The sequence below is a fragment of the Mytilus californianus genome, unplaced genomic scaffold, assembly GCF_021869535.1.
Source record: "Mytilus californianus isolate M0D057914Y unplaced genomic scaffold, xbMytCali1.0.p SCAF_5, whole genome shotgun sequence".
Taxonomy (NCBI): Eukaryota; Metazoa; Mollusca; class Bivalvia; order Mytilida; family Mytilidae; genus Mytilus; species Mytilus californianus.
In genome coordinates, this window is record NW_026262701.1 from 9,760,161 (window position 1) to 9,784,208 (window position 24,048).

Sequence of the window (24,048 nt, forward strand, 5' to 3'; positions counted from 1 at the left end):
TTTCAATATGTGATCTGTTGTTGGATTTTTTATTGTATTTTAGATACATTTGTACAAATGAGCACCAAAGAAAGACAAAGAAACCATTAAGGTAAAAACCATATATTAAAATATATTAAAATACAATAAAATATTTAATCAGAACATGTATATTCTATATTTTGTTTCGTCGAAATTTTGTGTTCTGACTTCTCAAAAATGGCGGACCGGAAGTAATTATAGGTTATTTTGATTTTCTACATTTTTAAATAATGGAAAAAATAATATTTTTGTATTTTTTAACATCCTTTAAAAAACAAAACCGCAAATACATATGTATCTAATCACGTCAGATGTAATTAGTGGTTTCGTATAAGACGTGTTTAAGTTTTGATAAAACCACTTGAAACTTGACAATCATAAAATCGGCCTCATCAATCTTGCACGAAAATAGATAGCTTTTAGTTTATATTTACACAACTGATGGTCCAGGGAATATTTAATTTATCTTTTAATTATGGCTATGATTAGGCTTTCAAAATGTTTTTTTTTTATCTTTCATACACTTTATTATTATAATCGAATTCTAAACTTTTGAAGAAAATATTTTGATGCAACAGAGAAAAATTTTCTTTTTCGAATTGCTCTCATGTTATTGTGCTGGAAGAATCGACTTCGTGTCAAAATGTTAAAATGATCTTATCAATTGAAAATATATTGAAAACAAAGAACTAAATACATGTACGTCAATCATATATTATGGGATATTGATTGCAATATTGAGGTAGTTTACTTTCACAAGGAATATGGTTTTGCACACCAAACTTGAAGGACACAAAATGCATGCATAGTTTAAGGTAAGAATTGCTTATATCTTTTCATGGAATTTACAAAATGCCTACGCATTAGGATATAAAGAAAAACATTTAGGTTTAACCATTAAACTATATTTGTCTGAGAACAAAGTTGAAACTTAAATTGTCCCGCTCGATGCAATATTTAATAACTCTTCACCAGAAACGCCTAAAGCCAAACATTTGGAAAGTCAAACCAAACGGAGCAAAGAAAATATAGCCAAAATTGTCTACTGTCAGGAAGATGCAACCTTTACTTGTAATAAAAATACAAAATGCATCACCTGAAAATTTATCGACTTTGAATGAACTGATATGTGAGGTATACGTCAGTGAGTCAGCAACCCAATGAAAACAACAAAAAGTTCAACAGAAGGTTTTCGGCAATAAACCGGTTTCTAAACAGAATGTAAAGCTCAATGGTGAACTTTCCATTTCTACATAGCAACAGTCCAGCAGCGCCTGCATATGGAGTATATATATATCAGTTGAAACGATATTGCAGAGCTTTCATTTCCTATCAGCATTTCCTTGACACATGGTTGCCTCTTACAAAAAAGCTATTAAACCAAGAGTTCCAAGTGGTGAAGTTGAAATCATCCCTTTGAAAATTTTACTGACGCCATCACGAGTTGGTTGACCTTTATGGAATATCTGTTTCACAGATGACAACAGACATGTTCAAATTGTCGTAACCCCAATCCGTCCTTTTTTCCTCGAAAGTGACCTACCGAATAAGACTTATCACTGGATTTGTACTTAAATGAGCAACACGATGGGTGCCACATGTGAAACAGGATCTGCTTTCCCTTCCGGAGCACCTGAGATCACCCCCAGCTTTTGGTGGGGTTCGTGTTGCTCGGTCTCTAGCTTTCTATGTTGTGTTTTGTGTACTGTTGTTTGTCTTTCGTCGTTTTTCTTTTTTTGCCATTTCGTTATAAGTTTGTTTTTGACTTATGAGTTTGAATATCCCTGTGAAGCAGGATTCGCTTACCCTTCCGGAGCACTTGAAATCAACCCCGGTTTTGAAGGGGTTCGTGTTGCTCAGTTTTTAGTGTTTTATGTTGTATTGTTTTTATACTGTCATTTGTCTTTTGAACCTTTTTTTCTTTTTTTTTGTCATGGCATTGTCAGTTTGTTTTCGAGTATAAATATCCCGTTAGCATCTTTTGCTTTTCTACTCTAAATTGCCTTAAAAGTTTGAAGTTGTGAATTAAGACAAAGTACCTGAGATATATCATTTCAACTCAACTGTTCGGCTATCAAGCAAGATATATCAAGACATTGCGCATAAGTCTAGTCTATATCGAGATCCACTTTTAACGATAACTCCAGTTCAACTTATTTCACGACATTTTCTGCTTTAATCGTCTCAATCGTTTCTTTAACAATATGTCCATACCAGACACTATATTCTTGGGTCAGTATTGGGATGTCAAAGATACCCGTCCACGGAGACTGAAAGTATGACAATCTAATATTAAACATACACAACCATGTCTGCTTAGAATTGAATGTTTGTTTCTTTGCTTTTTTTTTTTTTTTTTTTTTTTATAAAAATCAGAATTATCTTATGAGGGAGTGAGCTATTTTAACTCTCAAGAAACTCATTGTTTTATTCCATTTTGAAAAGGTACTGTCACTGATGCAGACCATTTGTTCATATTGCTCTGTTTTTCTGTTTGGAGCACTTGTCGTTTAATCTTATGAATATTGGTATTTATAGTCTTCTTAATAAATATTTCATATAAGAATATAAACTGAAAGTTTAATCACAGAAGAAGAAACCACGACAAGAAAGCGTGACAGCATATAAATCACAACTCTTATTGTTTTATGACATTTTATGCTTTGTCAAATATAAATGTAGTGCATAGATATTAAGTTAATATCTCATAAGTCTAAGTAAAAGCAGAGAAACATCGAATCGAGTGGAAACAATCGGAATCACATTAATTTTTAAAGGAATTAAACCAATTTGTGTCTACAAGGTAAATTTTTTCCTGCTTTGCATGTTACACCCGTCATACGATTCTAAGTAAAAACCAGGAGTAAATGTCAAAGCCTAGAACATAACAAACCAGTAGTAATTTCAGATGTATTATGACTTACAAATAGCAGATTGGTCTTTTTGAAAATCTGGCTTTGAAAAAGATCTAGAGCACAGTCGATCAAGATTCTATTTGTTCTTTTGTACGAGTCAGTGGAGCGCTATATATGAAATGATTGTTTTGAAAACAAATCTTTATTCTATTTGTTTCTAATCGGATTTTATAGACCATCAACTTTGAATATTAGAAACTTGTAAAAATGACTCCTGCAAAGAAATATTCACTGTCCAAGTTATTTTAAAACTATAACTCTAATATTATAGATAAACGATTCCAATGGTTACAAAGATATGGCTATCTAGACCATCTTAATACTATACAAGATTTAATGAAATCTCGAAATATCGACCAATAACATATACTTCATCTTAAAGAAACAGAGGACTAACTCGGTACAGTTCCTTTGTGCCCCGTTGGAAAGCTAACTGTTTTCCAAAATATCTCCTTTCTCGATTTACCTCCTTTAAAAGCCCGAATAAGTCAGAGTGCATTTATTTTTGCAAAGAATTCCGCCTAAGCCGGAGACAGTGGCCGTCTTAAACGTTCAGTGAGGTGACAGTCCTTTTTTGCTCCTTGTTGAATGCCTCACTGTGACTTTGAAATGAAGAACAGCAATAAATGCGCTGTTTCTTTGCTTTGTGTGTGTTTTTTGCTGTGCATGTACTGATTTTGTGTTATGGATGGATACCCCATATCCTTTGTTTTTCTATTATATAATGTTTAAAATTAAGCGTTAAGCAACCAACGAACAAATAACTTGTCTATACTTATAGTTGGAATTTTTTTATTAGCTGTTATTGGCTTTGAACTGTCTGTAGTAACTGCGAGTACTATCAGATCTGTATTTAGTGTCCTTTTTGTTGTTATGGATGAGGGATAGATAAATACCCTGCCACGTCCGGTCTGTGTTAATGTTTGATGTTTTTCTGCTTTGTATCAATCTAATGAGTTCAGCCTTTTTCAACTGATTTGTATAGTTTGTTCTTTTGTTGTGCTGAAACACAACTGTCCCAGGTTAGGGTTAGGGTTGAACGCTCACAAACATAGTTAACCCCGCCACATTCTTTATGTGCCTGTCCCAAGTCAGGAGCCTGTAGTTCATTGGTTGTCGTTGGTTCATGTCTGTCATATCTGTCGTAAATTGTTTTGTTATAAATTAGGTCGTTAGTTTTTCAATTGGATTGTTTCATATTTTTCATGTCGGGCCCTTTTATAGACGACTATACGGAATGGGTTTTTCTCATTGTCGAAAGCCGTACGGTTGCCTATTATTGCTTAAATTCATTTCATTTGAACTTTGGTGGATAGCTGTCTCATTGGCTATCACACCACATTCCCTTATTTTTATATAAGATTCCAAGTAAAGACCAGGAGTAAATATCAAAGCCTAGAACATGACAAACCAGTATTAATTACAGATATATTATGACTGACAAATAGCTGATTGGTCCTTTTGAAAAAAAAGATCGAGAGAACAGTTGAACAAGACTTATCAATACAATCTTTTGGAGTTACATCTAGAATAACTGTAGTATATAGGTTTACTTTTCTCTTTTCAGGCAGTATTACTTGAGACTTCAAATGTGAAAAATGGCGCGAAGAAGTTTGACGGGATGTTCATTATTGATTAGAGCTGCCCCTTGGGTCATTGTTTTATTTTGTCATTTTGTCCTGGCAGGAAAATATGAATGGATGAAACGGGATAATTTTGACATTATTGATGATTTGTTTCAAGCAGTAAAAGGATCAAATTGTCGAAGCAAGTCTAAACGGGAAATGTTACTTCGCCCTGATGTAGTGTCGCAAATTCCAAAGGCAAACCAGTTGAAAAGTACGATTATTTATAAAAATCGAACAAATCTTGTCCACATGCATAATATGGCTTTAAATCGAGCTTATTTCATGAGTTACATTTTACAGAAGATGAATGACACTGAGTTATTTTACCAACAACCAAATATTCATTATTTGTATATGTCGGTAACAGCAGATATGAACGCCAACCCGAGCAATATAAACGGAAGCTCAATAGTTTTTGACAACAATTGTTATTATCCAAATTGGTTCGTCACTCTTGATTTCAACAACACCATCCCATTATTTGGCGTCAAAGGTTGGCGTTGGGATGACACATATGACCAAGATAACTATTTGCGTGAGCCAACACGTCGAGCAGCATACGTAACGGACATTGGCGCTGGTACCAATAAAAATTATACTACGGATGGTTATAAAATGAACCCTTGGTACAATTTCTGGTTACCTGATACTGACAGTGCCCTGGATAAAAGTAAAAAGTTTACATTTGGTGTAGGAATCAAGTATTCAAATGTCACCGGAAAGTTCACTAATGATCAGTTCGACAATTTTAACTTCTTTGGACCTAACTTACCAAAACAACAAAACTCGGACGATACATTATTGCCAGTTCGCTTTACACAGCCCTATTTTGATTGTCGTGGATCTAAGAAATGGAAAGTTAGTGCCGTGGCTCCCATAGTTGATTTTATGCCAAGATATTCTAACTGGACACATTTAAGGAGACAAAGGTGAGTTTAGGTTCGAAGTTAGGTTTCATTCTATCAAAATCAGAAGAAAAGTTGAAATTGAAATGGAAGAGTTTTAATTTTTAACTCATAATAATAGAAACTTGAAGTGCATGGTACTTCAGCATGAAAACTGTATATATACGAGTATTGTGTAGGTAAATTTCAATGAGATAAACTCAAAAACGATCATTCTTCAAAATTATCCATCCAGTGTTCACCACACCCTATGAACAATGCCAGAACTATAGGGTAAGCTCTAAATCATCCATAGTCCTTAAAAGATGGGAATTACCTTAACAATCAGCATATTAAGGAGACAAATGAACGTACATATAAAATACACAATTCTATTTATACATATAAAGCATACAATCATGGACAACTATTGAGACTTCCAGACTTGGAATAGACCCATGTATATGTGAAGAAGGGGGAGAGGTAAACCTAGTTTTGTGAGTAGCACACATTACGAGGTAAACCTAGTTTTGTGAGTAGCACACCTTACGAGGTAAACCTAGTTTTGTGAGTAGCAAACCTTACGAGGTAAACCTAGTTTTGTGAGTAGCAAACCTTACGCTTATCCTTTTTAAATTACAGGGGAAGGATAATCAAAAGCACAATCAGAATCAAATTAGAAAATAGCTTCAATTACATCTGTGCTTTAATGACAAAAACTTCTAAAGCTACATACAAACATAGATAAAAAGATATCAAAGAATATTGTTTTAAAAATCAAATAAAATTAAGATTAACAGTTTCATCTAAAGTCGATGTGCAAGTTTACAAATAACATAAGCCCTGAAGAGCTTTCAATCCACTACATAAATAAGACTTTGTAATACATATAAAATAAACAATACACAAGGACGATGCATACATATAAACATAAAACACTGCACAAAAACAAACACACGTTCATGCTGCAAGCAGATGAGTATATCAAACAATCAATAAATATAAGAAGATGTGGTATTAGTGCCAATGAGACAACTCTCCATCGAACGAGAAATACTTATGAACCACATCAACAAACGACAACTACTGAACATCAGATTCCTGACTTAGGACAGGTGCAAACAAATGCAGCAGGTTTAAACGTTTTAATGGTACCAAACCTTCACCCTTTTTCTGAAACAATAGTGTAACATCACAACATAATCAAATATGTTAAATTTCATTTCTTTTAAAATCCGTAACCCTTAAAAGTCTTTATAATTTAAACTATTTAAGACTAAGCATCAAGACTCATTGATGACAGATTTTAGGTTACATTAACGTTTTCTTTCCAGAATAGTAGGTGTTGTTGTCATGGATACAGATCTTCAAGAGATTGATTTTAATGCCTGTGGTACCAGTCCTGGTAATCCTGGACCGAGTTTTCTGTCTGGCATTTCAAGATGTAAACCACCTTCTACAGGGGTATAATTCTATCTGTTGATTTTACATTACAAATTAACGTGTGCTAATATAGCCTTATCTATAGGTATTTTTAAATGATATTTAACCTTCATTCTAATATTTCAAATTATTGCGATTCTAAGATTGAGATGAAGTAAAACTGAAAATAAATAGTTAAGAAGCCATGATGTTACATTGCCAATAGTTATATTCCATAACATAAGAACGCATAACAGGAGATAAAAGGGATATCTATAATAGGAAAAGGGTAGACAAAGGTGTTGCACAACGCTAATAATTTTAGATATACTAGAGCACCAAGCAGAACAATGTTTTAGAGATACAGAACTGCATTGCATATTTTATGTCTCGATAACACAATTATTATGTAGTGCATTTCTTGCAATTAAAAAATCGAGCCTGCGCTTTCTCAATAATATGTTTACACTTTACTACTTTTGGGACAAATTATATAAAAATTGTAGAAAATGTCATCATCTCCAACTCAAAATATGGATATTTTATGTTCAGGGGTCTAGAATTCAGTTTGTCACCTTCCAACATACTAATATTTTACCTTTTTCAACTGGACCAAATCACAACTTACCTTAAAATTCATCACCCATTTTTCCACGTAAATTAATCCCCCTACTTGCAATTTGAGGCATAAAACATGAAGAAATAAATTGGGAAGGTGTATGAAATGTATTTGCAAGTGATACACTAGGGAAGAAGATATCCTAATCTATTTTGATAATTAAGAATACTGACATAGATCACATAGATACAATAACACAATTATAGTCATTCAATGTTAGAATGTCAGAAAAACAAGAAACGTTAAAATCTCTTTTTTTCAAATATAATATCGACGATACGACAATGTATCTAATAATGTTTTTGACACGTCCGTCCGTCCGTCAGTCCTGTTCTTGTCAGCACAACTCCTCTGAAACCACACAACAAAATTGCACGAAATTTTGTAGATCATAAGGACATACTATGTCGATGTGCATTATGACAGAAAAATATGCTTCAATTTTTTTCTAGGAGTTATGCTCCTTTGAACTTAGATTTTTGGCCTAAACATACTACTGCAACAGTTTTTCATCGCAACTCCTCTGAAACCACACAGCAGAATTTCATGAAACTTTATAGATAATAAGGACATGTAATATATAGATGTGCATATCGACAAGAAATTTTTATGAGTCTTTGAGATTGTGTTTGCCCAGTGGCAATGTGGGGTCGTGGGGTATGTGACCGTGCTCACAAAGGTTCTTTCTAAAAAATAATAGTATGTCCATACATTACTAGAACGGTTAGATGTATTTTTAGCTAACTTTTATTGACCTAAGCAGAATATCCAAAGTTTATTCAGGACTGTATTGCATGAATTAGTTGCAACATAAATTAATTAAGATGTGGATATACGTAAATGAAATAGCAACCCAAAGAAAAAAAAATACAAAAAGACGTCAATATTATAAGTTATATGTGGTTTGCTATTGACCCTCTATGGATCCGTAGAAGGTCAGTAATGAACCGTATAACGGATTTATCGCAAACGGGACTTTTCCTGCCGAGTTTTGTAGAAAATAAAAGAATGAAAGACAACAACATTAACAGATGACGCCACCATTGATAGTAAACGTGACGTCATTAATCCCATGTGAAATATACTGACCCCATGCATACGTATCCATCCATAGGCCAGGGTCACCACGCGATGGCGTTAAACCAATCGTAACGTTATAATATTTACCCGAGGTGCGATAAAGTAACGTACAGTCTTCAACACAGATGTCAGGCTACACAACATGTCAAGCTCTAAATTTATCCGGGTCTCTTAATTATATATATATAAAGTTGTAAATGAATTTGATAGAAACTATAAAAGTCCAACACCAACGCAACATTATCTAAATAACAACATAAAATCCAACGTCAACTTCTGATGTGATACCTGATTTGGAACATTCACACTCGTATAAGAATTTCATAATTATATTTAATCATTAAGAAAATTTACGCCAATTATTTGTCAATTCAGGCCGTTTTCAAAGCACTGAAGACGATTAAAATTATTTGCATAAAGTAGATAAAGAAGTATTTGGGACAATACCAATAATGATTATGATTTATGTATTTGGCTTCCAAAACTTCCAGTCTTGACCGTAACTGATGAAAGTGATTCCAGACGCACGTGCCCGGAGTACTGAAATTGATATCATTAGCTTATGATGTACCTACAGCAAAAACACCAGATTTGGTATGGTGATTATGTTTGGTGATAGTTTCGGTTGGAGTAGTGATGAATGCATTGGTTTTTCTTAACTGTTATATGCATACCTTTTAAAAGTGAAATAAATGCAGATCGAACAGTAAAATCCACAAATAAAGGACATGTCTAAATACAAAAAAACGCCTCAACTATTTACAGAGAAAATAAAGTTTAAACTATTTTCAATATACCTTGAAGCTAGTCAGCTTTTGATTTTCCAATGTGTATTTATAGTGTAAACATAAGATTGGTTACGGGCGTAGAGTTGGGGGATATGTTTGTTATTGTAGATGTCTAATTTCAGTGTAAACATAAGATGGGTTACGGGCGTAGACGTGGAGGATATGTTTGTCATTGTAAGAATCCATATCGATATCCAAGATGGATATCTCCTCCATTCCAAGGTGATGACGTAGAACGAGCGACTGACGAAGAATACAAAAATAACTTTGAATGTGTAAAAGATGGACGTAAGTTGTAGACATTTTAATATCATAATTAATGTTTCCTGGTTACTTTTTATATTGTGGTAGCTCCCGTTGGGTGTCAAGATTTAAGTTTAAATTCGTAGATGTTTAATTGAATTAAATGGTTTTTAAAGAAGTAATGATATTTCACAGCAATCTTTTATGGCAATGTAGGTTGGAAATGTGGTGGCAAATTGAATACTTCTTTTCTGTTTAACTACTGTACGACAACTTCCTGTTAATTTCGCAATGTGGGTAAAGAGATCGTGTCTCATTTTTAAGAGAAATATTGTTTCAGAATAGGTTTGAATTCCAAAAATAAAAAAAGAATATATATATAAAAACCCGGTTTACTTTATTTGGAAATCAAAAAGAACAAAATTAAGAAAGGACAGCAAAATAAAAAATAGATGTATTTCTTTTGTTAGATATTATTATGGCTTTTTCTATGTTCTGATACTAGCTTGCCTTATAGAAAGTAAGAGTAATCATGTGTGTTTATCCTCCGATAAACTAATACAACATTTTTAAAATACAGATGTCCAGCCAGCTTTATATTCAGCCTAGAAATAATAATATCACTCAAAAAATATTTCGATTTGCATTACGCACTAATCGATGGGTGTTAGTTGAATGAATATCAAATGAACATAAACTTATCTTACTTTTAACGATTTTGACATTTGGTATTTTTGTTCCATATGGGCTCCGAAAAGTTGTGCCAAATACGACTACGGCAAATTACACTTGGTGGTAGAAAAAACTTAAGTGTTTCGAATAATTCTACATTTTATAAAAATTAAATTTAAAAAAAAATGGACATATCGATGACACGTTTTTTTTTTTATTTATTTTCAGGAAACTGATTAAATTACTTATAATGCATTAAATTAAATTATTGTAGAACTTGGAGTGCTCCCTGTTGTCGACAAGACAGAGCAAGTAGTCGTAGAATTTGGCGTAGGAGATATTAACGTTAGAAAAAGAAGATCATTAAACGGGTCTGAACCGAATGTTGTAAGAAGTCGAACGCTAAAATCAGTTGATGTGGATAATCGCACGTTGAAATTGGAACAGTCTAACAGATATTCGGAAAAATTACAAAAATTGTTTGAAAAAAGACAAAAAAAAGAGAGACTTACACCAATCTATTTAGAAGATAAGTTAAGAAAAAGGAGAAAGAGAACAGTTAATAGTGGCGAGAGATCCGAATTTGATCAGATGAGGTTTGAAAAAATGATAAGAATTTTTCGACAGAAAGCAAGTATCAATAAGGTTAGCTGTAAAACATCAGCTCCAAGTCTATTACATCTACCAGGAGACGTTGCCTATGGCGTCGACAAACAATTTGATTACCAGGGAAGAACGGCACTTAGACTTGCCCACTTCCTGAGTAACTTCTTACAAAATGTTCAAGCTAGCGACAACTTTGGTAATCTAAGAGGCGGTGGACGGTTACATATGGAACAAATGTTTGGAGAGGTAATTGCCAATGTAATGGCTGATCATAAAATTCTTTCTTGTGGGCTTTATTTCGAACCATACACGTTTGAAAACCAAGATGGTTCCAAAAGAGAAATGTTTGGTCCTTTTGCTTACATGCAAGATGGGCGTGCTCTTGCCCTTGATACTGCTGGCAATCCCAGAAAATACATTTATGAAGATTTTTATGTTAAGATGAAAGCTAACTGGAAAACAAATTTTGAACACCTACAGACGTATAAGATGAGACCAATGGTTAGGTACGATCCTGCTGGAACCAGTCAGATTCGATTTGAATACTTTCCTATGCGTTACAAAGCACCTGCATACTACGATGGCCAATGGTCACATCCATATTTCAGATGTGATGGAATGGTGGATGATTGGATCATGACATATTCGGCTCCATTCTTTAAAAAGAATTACATCTCAAATAAAATAGAATTCGCGTAAGTATGCCATCAAAATTTCACAAAAAACAAGTCGGCCAGTAAGGGTGAACAATTAATACCCATAGGAATACCGATTGCCGTTGAAATACCAATCCACCTAACTCAACAAATATGTTGTCGATCAAAAGTTTAGCATTTGGTGAATTCATTTCGGTGTATTTGATTTTGGAATCAGTGAGGTTCTTTACAAAGTAAGCTATTGCATGGCCTAAAACAAGAATTATGCATCTAGGAATCCTATTTTGTAGAAAAATCTGTTTAATTAGACGATATATTCAATCTTTCAATTGAACATGGAAAATAATGGTGAAAGCGCAGAAAATTCTAGTCTTGATATTTCTTCAAAATTGTAATGAACTTGTTTGATGATTTTGCAGTAGATCTTTAGAATTTGAAAAAAATATCAACAAAATATGATAAGAATATACCTCCTCACAGTATTTCTGAAGGTTATCTTTTACTGTAGAAAAATGGTGGTAATAATTTTAAAAAGATGTTTAGTCGAACAGTTTGATGACCTGTCTATATATAGCTTATAAGGATTTTTGTGAAGATTAGGCATCTAGTATTAAGACGAGAGATTTTCAACGTCCCTTTTTATGTTAATACAGAGTGAGAGAGGACAGATTTGTGATTTTCTCAAATTTCTTCTTTCGTGAAGGATGAAAGGGTATGTGTGGAGTCCCAGTTTTGTTGTGAATTCGGAGTTCTGTACATAGATAAATAAAATAATGATTTTTGCATATAAAAACATTGTTGTTAGAGGCTTTGTCTGCTGGAACAATATTTTGTCGTGAAGAGAGGACGGATCATCCACAACCTCGAGCTTCTTAAAAAGGTTTGAACCTGTGTTCTTATTGTTTTAAATAGTAGATTTTAATGCCCTTTTTAATGCATGACGGAAAAGTTTTGATCCATCAAATAAAAAGTGTTGAGTTTTGGTTCATCTTGCTCGCTTTTTACCCATTTTCTGGCATAGTTCTCAACTGAATCTATCATTAACCTGAAGTTCTTCTTTCAGTTAATAGGCTGGGTAATTCATTATTTTGGGCCTTTAGGTAACACATATCTAAGTTGTTAATTGCCATGGTCAACAGTAATTATATGACCAGTGGATTATATTTGTATGGTGACGAAGAACAAGAGCAATTGGGAGGTTTGGATTTTTTTTATCCTTGAGGGTAAAGGTCTCTGATACTTTCTTGTGGTTGAAAATCCTGAATGCAATAGGTTTGGTTTAGGTATATGAAATGACAGATGTAGTTTTATCTTTAAAGTAATAAAGTATTGTATTTTATGCAGATATATGGTGGAAAATATATGGTTGAAAATATGTGATGAAACGTCGTACAGTATTTATTAAATGTATACTTATACATTTTTGTGACTTACTGTGACATCATGGTTCATTTTGAGAATTTGTATACCCCTTGAAGTAGACGGTAAACTGCAATGACCGTGATCTTTCTTTTAAATATCCATCCGTTCGTTTGTCATTTTGTTCGTTTTTGACACATATTGCCCAGGTCTTGCATTACGGAATGAATTGATATTGGTCTGGAACTTTATAATCTGTACCATATAAGCGATTTCCAGATCTACCAGACAGTCACTTCCTGTTTGACGATACTTTGAATTCTTATCATACTAATGCGGAAGGCATCTTTGTCAACGTGTATTAATTTCTATGGTATATTTTGCACGACAACTATACATAACTTTAGGCATCTATCTACAAACCAAACCATTTAAAATTCAAACCTTATTGACAAAACGATAAACAAATTTACTTTGATTTTTACGTACGCAGAGGGAATTCAAAGTTTTATGCACTTTTTAGACCCAGAACGTAAATCATGTCAGCACTGAAAAAGGAATGTATAAAAATGTAAACTGCACGTTATATAATAAAACATGCATATAAACATAAACGGTAAACGCATGTTAACACAATGTATACACTGGAAATGTATGTCCTGTTTTTTTTTGTTACAGAGGAGTTATAACGGTAGATGTTCCACTCGACAAACTGGAGGTAAACCAGTGTCCGCAACCATTTTATGTTGCCAATGCATTCAAAAATACAGCTAGATGTCATACAAAGTCTACAAAGGTAAAGGAGATATATAAAATAGTTTGCTTTAATATGTTTGCCAATTTTTTTTTAAGCTTTTCCGTAAATATTAGAAGTATATTGGTTACGTATTTTACGGGCGAAATTTTGTAGTTTACATAAATATATTGGTGTAGCAATAATTCTAAAAGCGCCGAACTCTACTTTTGCCTGTACCAAGTCAGGAATGTGACGGTCGTTTTTGAATCTGTTCCGTTGGTTAATATAGCCGAGCGTTTGATGTTGTCAGGTTTTATGGTCTTCTCCCTTTGGAATTTACATGAGGGGACGGTATTTTTGTTAATACTAAAAAAGTACTTTGTTATAGGCAAATTAATACCACAAGACAATAAGAAATAATTGGTAGCTTTGAAATATCACATAAAGCAAAATCCGTAATCTTTGATTTTTATGACGTTAGGCTCAATGACGTATATATTCGACATTATATGATAATCGGAAACTTCATCGGGGATATCGGCTCTTATTCTATATCAGAATTTTATATCCCTTTAACCGTCGAAGACGATAAATGGCACACCATGGAATATTCATATCTCCTGTGAAGCCCGAATAATTTTGTTTTATACTAGAGTGTCATGATTCCAACATAAAATAACACATTGAAAGGGTAAAAGTTTATAGAAGAGGAGATAAACATATTTCACAAATATTGAACTGGTATGAATAATTAAAAATGCACATTGTCTATCTTTTTAATAGTGCATATTCTATTTTATTTTAATTACGTTTAAAAAAGATTTAATCAGAACAATATATGAAAAAAAACTGGTTTGTATACATGTTTGATCAGTTTTGAATATCTCTTTATTTTTACAGTGTAGACCACAAGCAGGCTTCAAATTTTCGCGTGGAGCATACCGATGTGATTGCAAACAAGGACACGAGTATCAAATTCGTGACGGGAAATTCTGGATTGAAGGTTCCCTTATTGAACTTGAGTATGAAAAGAAACAAAAGAACCTGTTTAGCAGGTATGTTCAACTCTTTTTTGCAAAGTGAAAAATATATTTACATGCGAACAAATGGTATGTAAGGCGCTATTTTAATATGTGATGTACCTAAAGGAAAATGAAAATTATATTTATAAAGAAGAAGCTAAAAATTATAATTGGTAGGTTATTAAAACAATTTTATGGACCAACTTAGCTGGTATTTGAAAATTTGACAGTGTGTGTAATAAAATTGCGGAAATATTTACGATCAACCCTAAAATTGACAGTCATGGTTATGCAGGAAACTAAATTTGGTGTTTTTTCTTTGGACACTGTAGTAAAATATATCACGGACATGATTTCCATGTGCACAACACATATTTCTGGAATAATCTTCATCTGGTACGTTGGAGACAAAATTTTCTGGAAGCCAAAATATGAAACGTTGGAAAGCAAAAAACTAAGCAGCCCCCAAAAAAAAAATAAAAAAAAATCCGTTTAAAGTCAACTTTGCCGTATAATCCTATACATGATTTAATGAAATGGTTAGAATTTATAAACACAATCTTTTAATTTGAATTATGCCGACATCACAGTCCTGGCTAATATGCGGATAGTATGTTCAGGGAATGACAGCCCCTTGCGCACAAAAGAGACATAAATAGATATATACAATTTGTAAGATATTCTCGAAGCATAGAAAAACAAAAAGAACAACCTAAATCCCAAATATATGTACAAATAGTATACAACTATAAAACAATGGACAGAACAATGCAAATGATCAATAATATTAATTTAAACTAAAACTTCGACAATATGAACGCCCAAAACACAGCGAGGTGTTCCCGCATGGTTTACACATCCTTCTGCGTTTGAAGGTAACTGTACTTGTCACATTTTTGGTTATCATGGCACAAAAATCATGTATTATATCCGAACAAAGAACGACAATCATAAAGAAATATATGTCAACAACTGTTTGTGAGACATTCTGTGCTTGACAGTTCGCAAAATTCTTAGTAATCATAAAATTTCGTTAGTAATTATAATCTAGAAGTTTTGTAACCTTGTTTCAGTATTTTTTGTGACAATAATTGTATATGCCATATTTTTTTCTCTCGTGCATTTACTATCATGATATTCATATGGTATACGTACCAGTGTCCATATCCAAGACAGATGTTGCTGATATGTGCTTGAAAATTAATATAAATTACAGGCAACAGTACTTTTCTGATGTTCAAATATCTTAAATCAATCATTTTAAATACAAAAATCAAGGTAAAAAAAAACATATGAGCGTACAAGACCAATTGCGTAGACAGGTTAAGCGTTTCCTACATTTATCACCCGCCATAAAATATTTCAAAATGTTGACACCTGAATTTAATTACATCAAATTTACAGAAAAATAAAAGATTTCGGCATAAATATATCCAAAACAAAATACCAAAATATTTACACTGCATACACAACTAAAAATTGTATAGTATTCAAAAATATAGGACGATGAATACTTTCACACAAAAATCTGTACAACTTCAAATTGTTGAAAACGTTTTTGTATTTCAGATTTGATCAATTAATCTGTCGAATATCTGCAGCTCCTAGGGTCATGGGATCATTTACAACGGCATTTATGGTTACGATCTACAGTCTTGTAATGCTACACTTGTGAGGTATCCAGCGAAAGTGCTAAATAAAAAAAATGTGTATGAAGAAAATGTATTTACTATGGAAACACTGTTTGATCCCTATCACAAATTTGAGGGTAATACACAAAATGTGTTTTGAAACTTGAATTCATCAAAAGAGAAACCAAACAAGACCAGACTTAAAAGCTTCTATAGGAAGTGATTTAATTTAAGTTTGTTTAATTTTTGCAGTTGATATATAATGACAAATATTTGCATTGTACATAAATCTACATTCTCATATCACAATAGACATTTATAAGTCATACATGTGTACATATTTCAAATGCACCAGATAGTTACCTCCACGGTGTTTGGTTTATAGTGACCATGGCATCTGTTCGTTGTCTGCATTTTTTTTATCCACAACTTCCTATTTAACCATTGTTTTGATCACAACAAAAAAAAATCAAACCATCCGTAGAACCTTATGATATCGTGCTTCTAACTTCTTTTTTTAGAGGTTCCCTATAACAAAGAATGGACTCCGCCATATGTGTAAAATTGATGAGCTCAGATAAAGATTTATGTGCTCCTTCTGCATTATTTTCTTTGTTTTTAAATATATTGTAAATGAAATCAGGAATAATCTTACACTATTTGTATTTTATGTGATTTAATACCTACCTGACGTGTCCTTGGTTTAATGCACGTTATGTTTTTTAGCGTTGAGTTCCTAATAAATGCAATAGTCCTTTTATCAGAGATTAAAAGCTTATTTTACTAGCAATACAATGTCTTTTTTTATGGAAATTGAATCAAATAAATTCGCGTCTGTAAATGTTTACTGACTTTACTTTTTCTATTATAAAGTCATTGTTTTATGTAGTTAAGATTGCTATATGATATGAAAATATGAAATAAAAAACTAATAAGAATCATACAAAGATTTTGACCGGGATGAATATTTTTATCTCCAATTTCCTATCCTTTGGATGAAGTTGGTCATGGTTGTTTTCTTTCAGGTACTGTTGTTTAGTTATCATGACTATTTTGTGTTTGTAAATATGAAACTATTATATGTAAATGTGATGCTATACATTTTGTATACCTTTACTGATGATTGTTATTATATTTTTCTATGAATGAATATAGATTGATAAATCAAAGCCAGTGTTCTTGATTATCTGTAGTAATTCAAATAAGTTCCCGAAGCCACAAATCCCGTCAAATATTAGAATTGATAATAGGAAATAGTATAGAAAATCCTTTTTACTGGAAAATGCCTGTACCAAGTCAGGATTATGACAGTTGTTGTCCATTCGTTTGATGTGTTTTATCATTTGATTTTGCCATTTGATTAGGGACTTTCCGTTTTGAATTTTCCTCGGAGTTCAGTATTTTTGTGATTTTACTTTTTACATCACCTCAACTCATGTATTCTCTTCGTGCCCCTTGTCGTTTAAATTAAGGCAATCTTAGTTTAAAGATGTTCAAATCTCATAAATCGATTGAGAAGTTACAAATCAAGGTAACAACAAAAACAGATGGAATCGCACGAACTTCAAAAAGAGCAAGACCAAGTACGTCGTCCGGGTAAGCCTCTCCTGCTATGCATATGCATGCACCACCCGACATTTGAATCCACACTCCGTTTAAAAGTCACAGTCGGGAATAGGACACAATCGATAAAATAACAGATCAGACTACTTTTCTGGTATCTAAAGATCCAACACCGCGAAAACATTTTCGCTATTAAGTCGATACTCAGCCTTAACTCTGTTGAAGCAGTTTTTTTGTGTAAGGAGATAACCCCTGTTAACGAAGTCTGTATAGTGTGAACATGCACGAGTGTAACATTTTCAAAATTGAGATAATTAATTGCCATACGATGAAGCAGAGGGTATGTTACTGCTGAGAAATGGAAATTTGTTTTGTCATAGGTTCTACTTTGAACTCGTCCATTTGTATCAAAATCGAGGAAAAGATCAATATAGGAAGTATACCTTTTAGTTTCAGTAGCATCTTTAATCTCAAGTTCACTTGGATATACGAGACTGCAATGTGGGTTATTATGAGCCAGAACGTTATCGAATATAAACATCTTTTACAGGACTGGGTCGATACCGCCGCTGATGGACTATCAGTCCCCAATGGTATCATCCGCTCAGAAGTCAGTAATTAGGTACAAAATTTTCTCAAATTATCCGTTTATTAATTTTTAAATTATCTAAGGTTTCAACAAAGTTGTCCTTAGATAGATTTGGCTATTTTGTTTAGTTTCTTTTTTGTCATAGAGCTCCTCAACTGATTCGGTTCTTATACATCATTAGCTTTCAAATATTTGGGTCTGGGTGTTCTTGATGCAAGTAAATCTAGAAAAGCGCCTTTGACGCATGGAATTTGTAAAATGTTGCATTAATTTTTTCACAGCACTGGTCGATACCGCTGTTGGTGGACTATCAGTACCTCTGGTATCATCAGCTCAGCAGGCAGTACTTCGGTACTGACATGATTTATATCAAACCTTTCTTAAATTGTCCGTTTATTAAGTTATAAATTATTAAGAAACTAAAGTTTCACTCCCTCAGGCCAAGTTGACCTTTTATTTTATGTCCTTATTGTTCATATAGCTCTTCACCTGTTTTTGGTTCTTTTACATCATTGGCTGTGAAGGTTAATCCAGAAAAGCACTTCGGATGCATAAAATTTATAAACTATTGTTTTCAGTTTTTTACCGTATCTTATATTTAAAGAGTTCTTGGACAGAACAACTGACCACATCTATCATTAAAACCCAGCTTTTCCGAGAAAATAAACTCACAGTTTGGCTTCGATAATTACATTTGTGTAGTGTGAAATTTGTTTTCGAACATTTATTTTCAGCAAGTGTCTTATTCTAAACAGAATGATCTTTTCGTGAACAGTGTCAACTTTTTTTAAAAGGAGAATTGACATAATAAAACATTTCCATTGTCTAGAGAAGTAGAGAAATTGGAGGCTTTTAATAATGATAATTTTAAAAAGCCCTGAGAAAAAATGTGTAATATTCAAGTTAAAGCGGATGATATCAAGATTCATCTATAGAACTTAACTTGAAGCAGAAGAGACAATATAAAATTGAGAATGGAAATGGAAATGTGGAATGTGTCAAAGAGACAAGCTCAAGGCCACCAATGGGTCTTCAACACAGCGAGAAAATCCCACACCCGGAGGCGGGCTTCAGCTGGCCCCTAAACAAAAATGTGTACTAGTTCAGTGAAAATGGACGTCACACTAAACTCCGAAACACATAAATGAACTAAGATTAAAAAAACAAACAAGACTAACAAAGGCCAGAGGCTCCTGACTTGGGATAGGCTAAAAAATACGGCGGGGTTAAACATGACGTAATATGACCAAAAGAGTTTAAGGCAAACAAGGCATTCTATAGGAAATCCGATTGTGAATCATCAACCTTTCTATAAACCGGGGTGAATTCATGTGCCTTATAAAGGAAAGCAGTATTTGATGTTTCTTATGCGGCACCTTTCTTGTTACTCACGTCGAAAAGTCATAGTGGGACAATGACATTTAGAACATTTATCTGTTGATTAGTTACACATACATGAAATACCGGTGAAACAAGTCATGATGGGGCAATATGATTAAAACCAATGACACATTAATTCATTTTGATTTAGTGTGTAAACAATCGCTAAAATAATGTAAAAAATATCATAATTTTGACAGAAGAACTGACATATAACCCGTCTTTAAAATTACTGGATGCTTCTCTATAACACCTAAAAACAGCGATCACTTATACAAATTACAACCCTTACCCAAGTCAATTTACATTCGTAAACCCTTTTAACAAACAATAAGGAATGTTGTGTGTAGAAGTTTATGTTGATTGATACACTTGAATGTGTTAAAAAATTTTGAGGGAAATGATTCAAGTCCCCTTAAGCTTATTAATAGTGAGGTGGGATGCCTCCTTTTTGCGGATGATCTTTTGATCCTGTCAGAATCGAAAGAGGGTCTTCAAAACAGTTTGAATAATGTTAAATTATATTGCAACAAATTGCAACTCTCTTTAAATACAAACAAAACAAAATCCATGATTTTCAGTCAGTCCAAACAAAATGGTGAAACATCACATATTTACTATGAGAATGAAGCCATAGAGAGCGTATCAAAATATTCATATTTGGGAATGTTGATAAAATGTAATGAAAATTTATCACAAAGTACTTTAGAGCTGACAAAAAAGGCAAAAAAAGTATTTTTTGCAATAAAATCCTATGCTAAATCATTGAATAATCTACCTATAAAAGTAGCAAATAATCTTTTTGATTCTTTAGTAAAACCAATTATGACCTATAATTCAGAAGTAACATATTTGGATACTTATATTTCTTTTCATAGAGCCAAAAACAGAGCCTTATCTTCAGGAAAACAAATTAATCAACTTGATTTTACAGACAAGACCCCTATTGAAAATATGCATCTTAAATTTTGTAAATCTACTCTAGGAATAAGAAAAAATGCATCCAATTTAGGAGCAAGAGTTGAATTAGGAAGATTGCCTATAGAATGTTTTATTAAAACACAAACCCTTTTATATTTAGCTAGACTATATAATAATATTATTAATCCATTGATAAAGGAAGCTTTCTCTCTAGCACAGTCTCTAGATTTGACTGGAACTTATTCATGGTATACATATGCAAAAAATATTGTTGAAGAGACTAATATTGACCTTAATATTCTTTCTACTTGTAAGGACATAAAAGATGTAAATAAAATAAAAATCGATATAAAGTTAAAAATGAAAAATAGATATGAAGATTTAATTGAAACTAAATTTGAAAACATTGATGATAAAAGTAAGTTTTATCTATATAAAAAACTTAAAAAAGATTGCAAACTAGAATCTTTTCTAAATATATCTAATTTTCAGATAAGAAGATTGATCACTAAAAGAGGGACGAAAGATACCAGAGGGACAGTCAAACTCATAGATCGAAAACAAACTGACAACGCCATGGCCAAAAATAAAAAGACAAACAGACAAATAATAGTACAGATGACACAACATAGAAAACTAAAGACTAAGCAACACGAACCCCACCAAAAACTGGGGGTGATCTCAGGTGCTCCGGAAGGGTAAGCAGATCCTGCTCCACATGTGGCACCCGTCGTGTTGCTTATGTATTACAAATCCGGTAAATAGTCTAATTCGGTAAGTCACATTCGTGAAAAGGGAAGGGTCTGGTAGTTACGACATAAGGAACATATCCGATATCATCTGTGAAACGGTTATTCCATAACGGTCAACCAACTCGTGATGGCGTCCGTAAAATTTACGAAGGAATGATTTCAACTTCACCATTTGGAACTCTTGGCTTAATAGCTTCCTTGTGAGCAGCAATCCTCTATCAAGGAAATCATGATAGGAAACACAAGCCCGGGAATATCGTATCAATTGGGAGATATATACTCCGTATGCAGGCGCTGCTGGAATGTTGCGACATAGAAATGGAAAGTTCACAATTGGGAAGCTGAAATCATCTCTTTTGTCGTAAAGTTTTGTTTTCAACCGACCCTCATTGTCAATTTCTAGATGTAAGTCAAGATATGAGGCAGACTTAACTGTATCTGTAGTATCCTTTATCTCTAGTTCGATGGGATAGATTCGTTCAACATAGTCACCAAATTTTGTATTATTTAGTGAGAGAACATCATCTATATAGCGGAACGTAGAGTTAAAGGATATTGCTAACTTCTTATCTTTCTTCCTAAGAAGTTCCTGTATGAAGTCAGCCTCATAATAATAAAGAAACAAGTCGGCAAGAAGAGGGGCACAAATGGTTCCCATAGGAATTCCGACAGTCTGTTGAAAAACACGTCCTCCAAACGTAACAAATATGTTGTCAATCAAGAAATCAAGCATCTTGATAATGTCAGTTTCAGAGAATTTTTTGTTTGAATCAGAGTGATTCTTTACAAAGTAGGATTTATCCCTCCCCAAGACAAGATACTTGTATCTACGTTCGCCATTCTTCTTAATGAAACAAAGTAATACCAACTCTTTCAATTTGTCTTTTAGTTCGGAATGGGGAATACTTGTGTAAAGTGTAGAAAAGTCAAATGTTTTAATACTATTGCAAGATGAGAGAGTCTTAGATTGTATGTACTCTTAAAGATCTTTGGAATTTTTTAGTATCCACATCTGATTCACGCCACCTCTAGAATAGGCAGTTTCACAATAACTTTGGAGCCCGGCTTTGATTGCTGATAAAATAGATGTTAATAATTTAGAAAGAGGTTTCGTGGAGCACTTGGAAGACCCAGCAATATACCGTTGTTTGTAAGGACACTTATGTAGTTTAGGTATCCAATACAGTGATGGAAGATCCAGTTCTTCATCTAATTTAGACTAAGTGATCACTCCCTCTTAATTGAAAAGGGGAGATATTTAAAATCACAAGAGAGAAACGACGTTGTCATAAATGTAAAATACTAGAGGATGAGAAACATTTTTTACTCTATTGTGATTATAATCAAACACTAAGAAATGCCTTTCTTGAACACATGTGTACTGAAAATAATAACTTTAATAATTTAAATGAAGAAAAAAAATCATTATTTACTAAATTCATCAACGCCTTTACAAACAAATAAGTTAGGATCCTTCTTGAAAAAGTCATTAGAACTGAGGACAGGGGACTCTTAACAGCTTGTTTGTTTTTATAAATTTTGATGCTGTTTTTTTTTATTGTGTATGTTTGATATGTATGTATATATGTTTATTGTGATAATACATGTTGGTCACAAACTGTAAAGTTTATACGACAATAAAATATTTGATTTGATTTGATTTGTTAAACTTTATATTATGCATCTCTCTTCCTCAGAATAATGCTGTAGTCGTCTCCCGTTGACAACATTTTGGACATTTTCGAAAACACATAAAAAAAGGGTTTTCTACGACTACCTAGTCCTTGACGTTTTAATCAGCATTTATGTCACAAAACTTAAGTGGAAATCAATGCTTAAACAAGAGGAACGTGTGTTTACTATCATATCTGACATAAATGCTACAATATTTCAGTAACTCTAAATGTTGTTCGCCATATCACAATTTTGAGGAGTTCATAGACAGCACAACAGACTAATCTATTATTAACACCCAAATTTTTTCAAAATAGTAGACTTACAGTTAGGATTCAATATTTCATGATATGAAAATGCTGAAGGTAAATCAAGTACAGTGTTTCGGACGAACGTATAAAGTGTTATTTTCATTCATTCATTATGTAGTAAAATTGTTAACGAAAAGATGACCAATAGAAGAAACATTACTGGAATATAATGATCTCTTTTTTTAGAAAATGTCTTTCACTTAAACAGAATGATCCTTTTATGAATAGTGTCAACTTTTTAATGGGAATAGAGCCAACTTTTTTAAGGGAATAGTGTCAACCTTTTAAAGGGAATAGTGTCAATTTTTTAAAGGGAATAGTGTCAACTTTTGAAAGGGAATATTGACGTAATAAAAAAATTTCACTTTCGACGTGGACAGAGATGTAGAAATCGGAGGCTTGACCAAATGATAACTTAAAACACTCCGACAAATTTAAGCTGTATCCTTCCATTATACCACTAAACGATGAAGTTTTAAACAAAAAAAGTATTATTGTGTGCCACTAAATAAGATAAACGTTTTAAAAAAAGAAAAACTAATGATACAAGAAAACAGAAATCACATGAACAATCCA

At 33.0% G+C, this 24,048-nt stretch overlaps 2 protein-coding genes across 2 annotated transcripts; both read left to right on the forward strand.

Annotated features, from left to right (window-relative positions):
- On the forward strand, positions 1-9,484 carry LOC127701813 (uncharacterized). Its single transcript, XM_052205779.1, has 4 exons — positions 1-91; positions 4,504-5,493; positions 6,783-6,912; positions 9,410-9,484. Exons 2-4 carry the CDS (start codon positions 4,535-4,537, stop codon positions 9,482-9,484), a joined length of 1,164 nt encoding a protein of 387 aa, XP_052061739.1. The 5' UTR covers positions 1-91; positions 4,504-4,534.
- LOC127701632 (uncharacterized) lies at positions 8,839-16,769 on the forward strand. Its single transcript, XM_052205612.1, has 5 exons — positions 8,839-9,645; positions 10,547-11,573; positions 13,572-13,689; positions 14,530-14,684; positions 16,221-16,769. The coding sequence occupies exons 1-5, from the start codon at positions 9,492-9,494 to the stop codon at positions 16,324-16,326; spliced, it is 1,560 nt and encodes a 519-aa protein (XP_052061572.1). The 5' UTR covers positions 8,839-9,491; the 3' UTR covers positions 16,327-16,769.
- Positions 16,770-24,048: the final 7,279 nt, after the last annotated feature.